Source organism: Cyprinus carpio, chromosome B7 (genome assembly GCF_018340385.1).
Source record: "Cyprinus carpio isolate SPL01 chromosome B7, ASM1834038v1, whole genome shotgun sequence".
NCBI lineage: Eukaryota > Metazoa > Chordata > Actinopteri > Cypriniformes > Cyprinidae > Cyprinus > Cyprinus carpio.
Genome location: NC_056603.1, coordinates 337704 through 351380, shown reverse-complemented (window position 1 = coordinate 351380; position 13677 = coordinate 337704). Strand labels below are relative to the sequence as shown.

Sequence of the window (13677 nt, the reverse complement as noted above, 5' to 3'; positions counted from 1 at the left end):
CAGGACCACCACATTCAGAGTATGTGATGAATAGTGTCAGGCAGTAGACTTAAGCCCGCTGCGTAGAGGAGCCGATCTCTAACGGACATTGTTCTATGGGGTCAAAACTCTCATTTAAACTTCACTGTCAAGGCTTCAATTTAAGATGTACAATCTAAAATTTAAAAGTTTCTGGTTCTGTCTCTTTGAGACTTTGTAGTTACGCAGACCTTTAAAAAAAAAACAAAAAAAAAAAAACACAGGAGCTGTGTTATATTAGTGCAGACAGACATCGGCATGCTACATTAGTTGTGATAATTCTGTTCTCTGAAACCTACGCTCTAATGCTTACTTCATGTTTTTTTAATTCTTCTATTGTTGTTTTCCTGTCTCAGTCTGACCACTCATTTTCGTCCAGCTCAGAGTCTTCGTCAGATTCGCTGTACTCCACGGCGATGCGACGGGATAATATAGTGGCCACGTCATTTCCAACTGGCTCCTTCTTTGCTTCCTGCTCCCGCTGTTCTTGCACCTTACGCAGCTGGATCCCTATGACCAAAAAAAAAAAAAAAAAAAACCCCAGAAAAGTGAGAACCAGAGATACAAAGTTGCATGAACATTAATTCATACATTATTAAAAGGATGAATCTCACAAAACCTCTCAAGAACTGTTATGAAATATGGCTCAGGCCATATTTCACACCATAATAATAATAATAAATGAATGTTCAAAAGTCTGTGGTAAGATTTTTAAAATGTTTTTTTTTTAAAAGAAATCTCTTACATTCACCAACACTGCATTTATTTGATCAAAAATAATAATATTATGGAATATTATTGTGATTTAAAATAGCGGTCTTGTATTTTATTACATTTTAAAATGTAATTTATTCCAGTCATGATTTTCAGAAATCATATGCTCAAGAAACATTTATTATTATGAATGTTGAAAACAGTTGTGCCATTTAATAATTTTGTGGAATTTACACATTTTTTCCCCCAACATTCTTTGATGAAATAGAAAGAACAGCCTTTATTTGAAACAGAAGTCTTTTGTAACATTATAAATGTCTTACTGTCACTTTTGATCAATTTAATGCATCCTTGCTGAATAAAGTTTCTATTTTCTTATAGAAATAAACAAAACAAATGGACCCCAAACTTTTGATTGTTATATTATATTATAGAATTAATATAAAAGTTTTAAAACTGTGACATTTTAGAATGCTGCCAGTTCTCGTTATCATAAGGCAAAAAAAGTACGTTGTGGTGACCACTTGACACCATAACACTCTAACCCCACTTTATGTGTGACCTCTGACCTCGTCTGATGGCTGCCAGCAGGTCGCTGCGTGCATCGCTCATTGGGATGAGCGGTACCTGGCCCTTCCTGGGGACAACCGGTGCTTCCACAGGGGCAGCGGGCATGGTGTGTGAGTGAAGGTGCGGGTGGGGGTGTGTGGGCGGCCCAGGTGGAGGTGGAGGGGGGGCTGCGGGAGGAGGATGGGTTGGGGAAGGGGTGTAGGAAGCAGGGAGGGCAGGGGTTGGAGGAGAAGGACTGTAAGTCTGGGAAAGCGATGGCATGGTGCTGGCCGGGGCAGAGGAGGGGCCAGTGGGACTGTCAAAGGCAGTCTGGGCAGAGGGAATGAGAGGAGGAGGTGGAGGAGGAGCAGGAGGTACGAAATACTCTCGATGCTGAGACTGCTGAACACTGAGATACAAACAGAGAAAATAAATAAATCAAATACATTAACTGCACTCAGGAGATGAGCTATAAGCCCAGAGCTTACTGCAAGATGCAAACTCATTGGCCTTTTATGTTTTAAATTTGAGCATGCGTCATGCCAAACAAACAAAATTTTTTTTGATGTCAAAAATCTACTCTCAAAGACTTATTGTTATAGTTAACTAAAGCAAACAAAATTAAAAATCAAATCAAATTTTTAATCAAATTTTAATCAGATTTAAGTACTACAATAGCTCAAACAAATCAATATAAATTAAAGATAAAAATGGCAAAAGCACCTAACAAAAAAGCTAATAATAATGACAAATCTTTAACAAAATGACTAAAATTTAAACCAAAATTAAAATGAAGAAAAATCGAGAAAGCTAAAAATATTAATAGATACTATAATAGTTTATAAATCATACTAAAATGATGTGTTTGTGTGTTAACAGATAGCTAGTGGTATAAAATGTGATAGCTACAGATTGATAAAAATGAATTTGTAGTTGACACAACTAGTCAGTGATTTGTGCAAAATCTCATAACTTTACCAAAACTAGAAACTGAGTCTGTGAGTCTATTGTCTTGTTGTAAGTGTTTGGCCATAGAAATTATGCTAACTAAATTTTACACATGATCATATATGTTTTGTAGGCTATTTAGACTCTGAAGAAATACATAAATGATAAACAGAGCAATTCCAAAGACAATCCTCACACCACTGGTGCTCAGGCCCTAAAAATTGAGCATTTACACTAGGGTTTTGCAACCCCTAGGGGTTCATGGTGGAACTGCAGGAAGTTCATGGGACAGAGTAAATGATATGCAAATGCAAACTGAATAAAATACAATATGAAGTAAAATCAAGTAAAAATAAAGTATAACATTATACCCTAATTTTACATACAAAATCATTCAGTCATTCGATTTATTATTCATCACATTTACTGAATGGTTAGAATGTTTATTTGAATTTTTAGTGGGTATTTCATGTAAATAATTTAGATGATTAGAAAACCCTGCTTTACACCCTTTATATTACAGAGATTTACTGAATCAAGAGAAGCCGAAGAATAACAGACCTGTAGTCTTTCGCCTGCAGGGGACGTGGCCCATTAAGAGCGGGGTCTGTGACTGCTTGTCCATGGGAGGTCTGAACCCTGCCAATGGTCTGTCTCCCAGGTGGAGCGGAGGAGGAAGCGGCCGGACGATACCCACGGTCCAGGGACTGGGTCTGGACATGAGAGGGGGCCATGAGGTGCTCTTTGCCATCGGCAGCGGAGTAAGCGCTGGTCACGGCCATCTGCTGAGCCGGGTGACTGGGGCTGCCTGGGTAAGAGTGCTCACCCATGTCTGAGGCAACCGACCTGATGATGGAAAAGACACAGAGAAAGATTGACAGTTGTGAGAGAGGCAAAAAAGGAAAATAGAGAAATATTAAATGCGATCTTGAGCTTTAAAAAGAATATTATAGATTCCAAAGTTCAGCTTATATTGAAAGCACCTGTGTGGCATACTGTTTATTACCACAGATAATAATTTTCACTGCTGATTGTCAAAATTAGTCCCTCAGTGGACTTCCAAAGTCTTCAGGGCAAGCCACTGCACCAGAATAAATGTTAAAAGACAGTATTTTAAAAAGCGATAAAAGTCTGTAAGATTGTTTTTTTTGTTGATGAAAATCCATTCAGCTCCAAGACTGCATTTATTTTATAAAATATACATTAAAAAAGCAATATTGGGAAATATAAATACAATTTAAATGTTCAGCAGCCATTACTCCAGTGTTCAGTGTCACGTGATCCTTCAGAACTCATTCTAATAAGTAAACATATATTCATTCAATATGTAAACAAAGTGAAAATTTTTCCTTTCATTTCTACACACACAAAAAAACAATGAACTGTACCATTCAATTACAGTACATATTTTCAACATACAGGTCCTTCTCAAAAAATTAGCATATTGTGATAAAAGTTCATTATTTTCCATAATGTAATGATAAAAATTAAACTTTCATATATTTTAGATTCATTGCACACCAACTGAAATATTTCAGGTCTTTTATTGTTTTAATACTGATGATTTTTTTGGCATACAGCTCATGAAAACCCAAAATTCCTATCTCAAAAAATTAGCATATCATGAAAAGGTTCTCTAAACGAGCTATTAACACTAATCATCTGAATCAACTAATTAACTCTAAACACCTGCAAAAGATTCCTGAGGCTTTTAAAAACTCCCAGCCTGGTTCATTACTCAAAGATGCAATCATGGGTAAGACTGCCGACCTGACTGCTGTCCAGAAGGCCATCATTGACACCCTCAAGCGAGAGGGTAAGACACAGAAAGAAATTTCTGAACGAATAGGCTTAGAAGTGTGGCAAAAAACGCTGCACAACGAGAAGAGGTGACCGGACCCTGAGGAAGATTGTGAAAAAGGACCGATTCCAGACCTTGGGGGACCTGCGGAAGCAGTGGACTGAGTCTGGAGTAGAAACATCCAGAGCCACCGTGCACAGGCGTGTGCTTTTTTGAACCAGAAAACAGCGGCAGAAGCACCTGACCTGGGCTACAGAGAAGCAGCACTGGACTGTTGCTCAGTGGTCCAAAAGTACTTTTTTTCGGATGAAAGCAAATTTTGCATGTCATTCGGAAATCAAGGTGCCAGAGTCTGGAGGAAGACTGGGGAGAAGGAAATGCCAAAATGCCTGAAGTCCAGTGTCAAGTACCCACAGTCAATGATGGTCTGGGGTGCCATGTCAGCTGCTGGTGTTGGTCCACTGTGTTTGATCAAGGGCAGGGTCAATGCAGCTAACTATCAGGAGATTTTGGAGCACTTCATGCTTCCATCTGCTGAAAAGCTTTATGGAGATGAAGATTTCGTTTTTCAGCACGACCTGGCACCTGCTCACAGTGCCAAAACCACTGGTAAATGGTTTACTGACCATGGTATTACTGTGCTCAATTGGCCTGCCAACTCTCCTGACCTGAACCCCATAGAGAATCTGTGGGATATTGTGAAGAGAAAGTTGAGAGACGCAAGACCCAACACTCTGGATGAGCTTAAAGGAGCATTGCGTAGGTTCTGAAATTTCTAACCGTTACTGACACCAGTGGCCGTTAGAGGAACTGCAGCCAGTCTCATGCTCGTTCTCAGTGCGCACGCACTCTCTTTTTGCCACACTAGATACGTTTTTTTTTTTTTTTTTTTTTTTTTTTTTTTAACTTATGAGGAGTGTCCGTGGGTGTCTGAATTGTGCTGCCGGAGGCTGGTCGCTTCTTTCCATCCACAGAGTCCATCTGAAAACACTATTGCCGCTGCTTACTATAATGGTTGGCGTGCCGTACGGTTGTAAGCCCAAGTAGACGAGAACGCGCATGATGTCACATTTTGTGAATTTTCGTGCCAATTCGGGCCCGACTCCTCCACACACACATTTGAGCCTACAGGCTGATAGAGGCAACCCGTGGTGGACAGTCGAGGTGTCATTCTTTTTTTTTACATCATGGTTGGCTCATACATGTACAAATGAAAACTCTATCTTAAAGATTTTTTTTAAGTAAAAACCTCCACATAGCTCCTTTAAGGCCGCTATCGAAGCATCCTGGGCCTCCATAACACCTCAGCAGTGCCACAGGCTGATTGCCTCCATGCCACGCCGCATTGAAGCAGTCATTTCTGCAGAAGGATTCCCGACCAAGTATTGAGTGCATAACTGAACATAATTATTTGAAGGTTGACTTTTTTTGTATTAAAAACACTTTTCTTTTAGTGGTCGGATGAAATATGCTAAGTTGTTGAGATAGGAATTTTGGGTTTTCATGAGCTGTATGCCAAAATCATCAGTATTAACACAATAAAAGACCTGAAATATTTCAGTTGGTGTGGAATGAATCTAAAATATATGAAAGTTTAATTTTTATCATTACATTATGGAAAATAATGAACTTTTATCACAATATGCTAATTTTTTGAGAAGGGCCTGTATATCTAAAACTCTTTATATATTATCTAAAATATTTTAATATACAGTATGAACAGTATGAACATTTTTTACATGACTGATATGAACTGCTGCTTTATGCTTAAATGTACAACAAAGAACGACAATGTCTTTTCCAGTTGGAAAATTCTTAACCAAATAAAAAGCACATTCAAGTCATTACAATATGCACAATATAAAATAATTAGTCAATATATCACCTACCTCAATCATCTAATTGTTTAACCTAATAAAAATTATTATGAAAACTAACAAATAAATAAATAGAACAGTATAATGATGTGATGCTTTAGATTGCTCTGGTATGACTCTACAAGTTTTGGCAGCTCAAAGTGTCAAAAGATGGCAGTAGTGAGCTATGCTAAATTGCAGCCCACTTGCATTGCCACTGAAAAAAGTTAAAGCAAAAAAGACCAGCAACCTGTTGTCTGGGGAAAGTGAGCCCTCAGAGGACATCCCGTGGTATGGAGAAGGCGTGAAGCGGGCGTCTGGGCGGAACTCCTTATCATACGCCATTACGTTCCACTCCTGCCTACGATTCCGAGCCTTACGAACCCAAATACACCAAACGACTGTGATACACAAACAGATACAGATACACATGAGTGTGAGAGAGAGAGAGAGAGAGAGAGAGAGAGAGAGAGAATGAGAGAATGAGAGAGGGAGAAAGAAAGGCTAGTTTTGCAAAAAGCCCAGGGTTTCATCACAAATCACATTTGGTGAAAGAGGTTTAGATTGTCAGGCTAAAAGAGCAAAGTCACACACACAGATTGTAGTGTCCACATCTTTCACTGAAAAGTGCTGTGAAGAAAGTTTTCTACATAATTCAGGGAATGCATTAAACACACACACACACACACACACACACACACACACACTCAGTAGAAAAGCTAGTGAAGAGACTGTAGGGAAAGAAAGTGAATGCACAAACTGGAGTCAGCAAAGTGAGGGACTGACAGATGAATAGAAGGACTGACAGAAATGCAGGTCTCTTACGGAGGATAGTAGGGGGCTTCTGAGATGGGCCTGTCTGGTGTGGGACTTAGTCTGGTCTGAGTGAGTCTGGCCTGAGCCGCTGGTCTGGAGAGAAGGGGCAAAGTCTGGGGGAGTTAGAGCTCTCATTCATGCACACATAAAGACACATCCACTGATGGGTGTTCTTCTGCTCTCTCCTTTGCATATAAACACACAAGCTTCTGGTTTGAAGAGAGGAAATCAATCTGAGAAACAGTTTTTACATGGGGCCCAGTAGTGCTATGGAAGCAAAGGGAGTTTGTCTGATGTCCTTTGTATTGTTGATAAGTTCAAATCAATCTTAACCATGTACTGTCCCATGTACAACAACACTTATTTTGGTATCAACTTGATACCGAAGTTCCGGCAATTTTCACATCCTTAAAGCAGTACGTGATTGTGGAAAGAACATACAGCGTGAAAACAGGATGATAAAGTGCACACAAAAACATATTTATGCAGTAGACACACACACCTTCTGTCTTCTCTTTTCTTTTCTCTTGTCCTCCGTGGCTTGCAACATTTTCTCCCTCCAGAGGATAAAGAAGTAGGAGGGGTCCGTGTAGAATTTCAGGGCATCCTTCTTATCATCTCTATAGAAAGAAAGAAAAAGAAAGACATATGATGGTTGCTGTAACTCTCCAAACAAACAAAACAACTTGCTAAAATGAATAGGGCTTTCAGGCATACTTGAGAGAGAGAATATTCTAGGAGAGTACACTTGATATGCAGCAAGTGATTTATCATTTTGTCACACTACACCCGAGGTGCACAAACAAATAGGAAATAAAACATGCAACTGAAACATATCTTCTTTTTTAATTGAACATTTTTAAATAATAAGGTTTTATTATATAATGCAACAACTTTTTGGCCCTGCATAGTAAAAACGTTTGGGAACCTTAAAATGAGTTTTTGCTGGATAAGTTAAACTATTTTGAAACCTGCTGAGTTGATGTTATGCTACAGAAGAAAATATAAGACGCAATGTTGCTATTACACAATAAGAAATGTTAAAAATGCACAGAGAGTGAAGTGATGATGATCTCACCTGTAAGGGCTGAGAATATTGAGAGGGGGAGGTTTGTCTCCACGGTGGTACAGCTCCAGCACCAGGATTAGGGATGGAGTTTTCTGGAAACCACCTGTTGGTCCTGAATGGTGGAGCTCTTGAAGGCCTTCCTCATGTTGATATCTTGCAGAGAGACTGAAGATGGGGGATAGAGGAAGAGTTCAGATTTATGCATTCATTTCATTATTGAGATTAGAGGTCGACCGATAGTGGATTTTGCCGATACCAATAGCTAGGTTGGACCACACTGGCCGATACCAATTAATTAACCGATATTTTTTAAAATGGATACTGAACAAAAACTAAAATAGTGCCTTATTAAAAAAAAAAAAAAAAAAAAAAAAAAAAAAACCCAGTACTGAACCATACTAGCAGTAGTAATAATAATAAAAGTAATAATAATAATAATAGTAATAGTAATTGTTGAAATTACCGTACTCTAATAGGGCCCTATGAAATCCGCTTTATTTTTTCCTAAATTCCGTTTAAATTTTTCTCTGGATTCTGTTAATTTCTAACCAATTAAATTTTTTTCCACTCCTTTTAAATAGTTAAATTAAAGTTTATTAATCAAAAAGGTCTAATTAATTAAAACCATGAAACTTATCGATTTTCACATCAATTTAATAAAAGTTTAACAAAAATTACATGTTATGATTTTTTTCCCCTCAAAAATTATGTTGTGTTGTTTATGTCAAATCAATGCATGTAACATTAATTTTATTTATTTTTTAATTACCGAAAATTAAGCGAACTTTTTTCTTTGGCAAACAAAGGGGATTTACTATTAAAATTAAAACATGGATGAAATGATGTGTGATTATTCCTTATAAAATAATGTTTGTTTCATTTTAGTAGTAGTAGGCTATGTACATTCTACTGAAAAATAGACTCAAACTGGACTTTTATTTTGACAGGTTGCCGTGAATACCTTTACAGTTCTGTGTATGTGATATGAGGCTAGTTTTACTCAAATCAAATGCTCAAATGCTCATGAAGGCTCTCTCAGAGCAGTTCTGGAGATGTTGTTCATGTGTTTACCTCTTCATTTAGTGAGATGGCAGATGCTGAAATCACCGCGAGCGTCACGCGTGCTTCAGTATATGTTTAATAAATGAAACCTTGCGTCTGCTCCATTCATTAACGGAGAAATGCAGAACATGCAGGATTCATATTTAAATCGACTTTTGTAGCTTAATAGTTACAGATACTAGTCCATATTTTGATTTAATTTAAGTGTAAGGACCTACTTTTGATTAATTAATTCAAAATTTGACAAATTCCATGGCATTCCGCGTTAAACTGTGAATTCTGTTTTTATGACTGGATTCCATCCGCGTTTTCCGCATCACGGACATGTGTACTTTCACACTTTAACTGCTTCTATTCTTGAACACATAATGATTATCTAATCAAAATAAAAGAGCAGCGCTGAGTCTAGGAGAAATCACCGGTATCACACACACTCCGGACTTGGAGCATTCAACTCGGAGCAGCGGTCTTAAAACAGTTTATTTATTCACCAAAACGGACACAAGATTACTTCAAGAATGAACAATGAGTCAGAGATAAGTCCAGTGTTTAAAAAAACGGAGCAAACCGACATAGCGATCTATATTATAGCTCTATGAATGAAGCATACAGACTTTATTAGAGTCACAGGAAGACAAACGTTTTCCTATGATAATGCTCAATATACAATTTATTATGTACAGTGACAATTCGGGGCGAATATAATGTGATTTAAATGACAACTATGTGAATGGCGCTCTGTGGCGCTGCAGGATTTTCTGTCAGCTGCATTTAAATCCGAGTCTAGTATCGGTTTTAACTATCGGTGCCGATTAATCGGCAAAACCGATACATTGGTCCACCTCTAACTGAGATTGCAAAAATGTGTACATTTAAAAATTTTTAGTACAAAGATCTAAACATTCTTAGTACAATATATTTAGCAAAGAAGAAAAAGGGCATAGGATATTAAAATTTAGAGAACAAAGAATTAATGAAACAAGACAAAATACAGCTTTTATGGACACTACCCAATAACACTGATCTGAGATCAGTTCAGTGTTTACTATATGGTGATTAAAGGTGTGGTTTGATTAGACAAACTCCCTTGATCATCATAAAGTGTTAAAGGGCCCTAAAGTAAAGCTATGTGAAATCTGTGCTTAAGTCTCTTATGTGTTTGTTAAAGAAAGGATAAAGCTATCTATGAGACAGCAGATGGTCAATCTCTTATTCACACGATCTGCTTCTCACCCTAATCAGGAATGGCACAAACATATGATAGATCAGCTGCGCATTTAAGAGCAAATCACTGCTTTGCCCTGCCCTAGAGCATGTGGAGCTTCTTCCTCACAATCCCACATTTGTTTGCGTTTTTTTTTTCTCTTTTCAATAGACAGAGCTGTTTGGCAGTGACTTGAGATGTTTTGCTTGCACAAATCAAAAACAAGTATGAAATACTGGAAAAGTGATTAATTTTAACCCCTTATTTACACACGCATTAAAACTTGGGATATCACGGTCAGTCATAAGATGTTTTATAACCAATGACGACTGTTTTAAAATGGGCCTTTGACAATTGGTTAGGTATGTGTAAAAATAAAAATATAAATAAATAAATAAATAAAACAAAAAAAAAATAGATATATATATATATATATATATATATATATATACACACACACACACCACATACACACACAAACTTACAAATATGTATAATTCATATATTTAAATCTAATATACAATTAAATTTAAATATACATAAATTTAATCAAAAGTAGAAAACTGGCTGTGCCTCAGGGGGCCACTGTACTGCTTTACTGAACATTAATAATTCAAGACTGAGCATACAGGCTGATCTGATGGCAGGAATGGGGTATATGAGGTCAAACCCTGGAACAAACTTATATGTACTATGAGCCATAACGCAATGCTGTTGTAATGGAAGAGAAAAGCCCTTTCGTTGCTCAATTGTTCAAATACCAACAAACAGTCCCTGTCTAAAACAGCTATGACTGAGCTCACGCCCATTTAATCTTACAAACCCAATCTCAGTCTTGACTATTAAAATGGATGCCTTTTTATATTAATAAGCGATTCCAGTCAGATTCACATGTAATCAAAATGTCATTGATCCAAAAAAAAAAAAAACTCAGCAGTTAATTTTTTATTATTATTAAGATACTTTTATAGTTTTTTATTAATATTTTGAATTGTTTTAAGATTTTAAGTCTCAAGTTAACATAATTTTTTCTTTTTAGGGTAATTTTTTTGTAATAGTTTTGACTTATTTTAATTTTAATTTTAGTTACTTTATTACACTGTTAAACTTAATGACAATACGAAATTATGTTTTAGCAACTAGCTGAAAAAGCTTGATTTTTGATAGTTTTAAGAAAACTATAATAACCCTGGCTCATTTTAATATCCAGTGAAGCACTGCTCTATAATATACAAACTCCACAAATCGCACACTGACTACATGCATCATTTTATTAATTTGCAGTTTTCTTCCACTATTTCTTTTTTTTTTTATTTCTTTTTTTTTTCCCTCCCCTCCTCATTTTGTTTGTATCTCTAAAAATGCCTCTTTTGTCCTTGTGCGCAGTCCTGTTCAAGTGTAAAAGAAGCTCAATTTTATTACTCTGGATGGCTGGTTATAAATTAATAATTAGAACGGACGTTAAGAGGGGGATGGAATGACATTTTTTGGATCAGTCACAACCATGAATGCCAGAAAACCCCATCACCCTTTCTGGTAACAAACACACACACAACACACACACAAAACAATATTCTGTCTCTTCCTCTCTGTGAGATTTCTCGATACTAACATTCCTACTATTCTCCTCCTCCTCCCCACTCCCCAACCCTGCATTTTCTACATGCAGCAAGCATAAACCCCAGATCACCATCAGGTCAGACAGACACACACATTAGAGAGCTATAACACACACACGGCCCACCCGAACCACACGCTGCGCATTCCCAGCAGGTTTTGCTCTCGACACAGGTGTGGTTGAGAGGGTCATCGCTCACTGTGAATCAGGTGATGGAACCTCAGACTTTAAAAGAAACGTTGATGTGTCTTCTCCGTAAGTGAGGATTCACGGGGGAGCTTGAAACATATTAAACCCTCTTTATCAGCTCTCCAGTTATCGATCACAGCTGGGCGGAATGTTTTAAATAGACAAGGACATTGTTAGAACATGTAACATGGCCCTAATCTTTACTTTGCATATGGACAGGGTGTTTACAGATAAGAATCTCTTCTCTTATGTCCATCAAACACATAGCCTGACATCAGAGTCGTGCTGTGCTCTGCTATCTGCTTCATTAATTGAGACAAGAGACGGTTTCACCAGCCACTGGATTTTTCTATTCCGCAGAGAGAAGAACAAAAGAAAGAGATATGAGAGGAGTAGAGGGAGGCGTAAAGAATGATACAGTTTTGATGTCTCTCTCTTTCATGGCAAGAAAGCTGGGTCATCATCCTTCTAACTACAGGCCAAAAGAAGACCATTAATAGAGGGACAGCAACTCGAAGGCAACGCACTCTCTCTCTCTCAGCCTTTCGTCTCTCCAGCTGCTACAGCTGAAAGCCTGATAAGATCTGGAGATGATGCAGTGATTAAGCTTAACGCATGAATGTTTACCCTCTTCCACAGTGGAGTCCAGCTGGGTGACTTTGATAGCCAGCAGGTCCACTCTCTCTTGCAGGTTATTCATACGCATGTAGAAACTGTTGGCTTCATTAAACAGCTCTCCAAAGATGTCCTCTGCATGAGACGACCTGCAAGACAGATGGCGACAGAAGCTAAGAGAACGGCGTGCTGAAAAGATCAACTGAATTCCAACTGCTAGGTTGGGTGTTGGTCGAGCTAGTGGTCTAGCACCGTCATGGCTATTCATCACCAAATCTTGGGTCAAGCTGCTGGTGGACCAGAAATGATGCCTTCTGACTGCACTCATTTGACAACACAAACATATAAAAGCATTATATAAAGAACAAAAACAATTCAATACAACTTAAAAAATAGAGAGAAAAGCAGGGTGTCACTCCTCGCTGCCCAGTTGTTTGATGATGGCTGCCAGGGTGCTGTTGGTGACACACTCCAGGTTTCACTGGGCACTAGAACTCCATCAGGCAGTAGGCATCCTCGACACAGGTGCTGGGCTCGATACTCCTCTTCACCAGCGGCCATGACTGACTACTGCTGAGAGAGAGAAATGGAAGACCCATTAAATGAACTCAAACACCAATGCGGGAGGTATATTTTCCGGAACATTCATTTTTAAACTGAGAATATTCACACACACACACACACAACACACAGTTAGGAGAAAAAAAAAGTTTTTAAAACGTGTCATCCATTTGTACAAAGCAATTTCCCTGAAATGACATTAAAATTTTAATTTTACTATAACATTTATTGCTTATTTAAAATTAGAATTAGTATAAAACAAACCGATTCTAACCATGAGAATTGTCACAAGCCAATATAAAAAGTACATTCAAAAGAAAATATATTTGTACAACATTTTTAATTGTTTTTAAGTTTTATTTAGATTTCCTCTGTTAAAATGTATATGATCATCTTCCTTGATTCACTTACAATACATAATACTATATTTTTCACTTAAAAAAAGTAAGTTGCTGAAAATTAGTAACTATAATATACATATAATATTATAAACTCAAAATGGACAGCTTACACGACACCTGACATATCAAACAAAAACAATGGCCATACATTGCAAACATATGCGATTTGCTTGGAAGATTTCCAAAAATATTACAACCAAAAATCGTGTTCAGGTCTTTTAGATAACAATGTTCAATATGTCACATAAAACCAAAT

The 13677-nt window shown here is 37.5% G+C and overlaps 1 protein-coding gene across 1 annotated transcript in view; it reads right to left on the bottom strand.

Annotated features, from left to right (window-relative positions):
• Positions 1 to 234: 234 nt before the first annotated feature.
• LOC109092922 (wiskott-Aldrich syndrome protein family member 3-like) overlaps positions 235 to 13677 on the bottom strand; it is a 32435-nt gene continuing 18992 nt past the window's right edge. Inside the window, 10 exon segments of the mRNA XM_042728416.1 lie at positions 235 to 528; positions 1302 to 1690; positions 2791 to 3075; positions 6137 to 6287; positions 6693 to 6795; positions 7205 to 7322; positions 7781 to 7842; positions 7844 to 7861; positions 7863 to 7936; positions 12472 to 12608. Coding sequence (XP_042584350.1) covers positions 371 to 528; positions 1302 to 1690; positions 2791 to 3075; positions 6137 to 6287; positions 6693 to 6795; positions 7205 to 7322; positions 7781 to 7842; positions 7844 to 7861; positions 7863 to 7936; positions 12472 to 12608 — 1495 coding nt within the window. The 3' untranslated portion in view covers positions 235 to 370.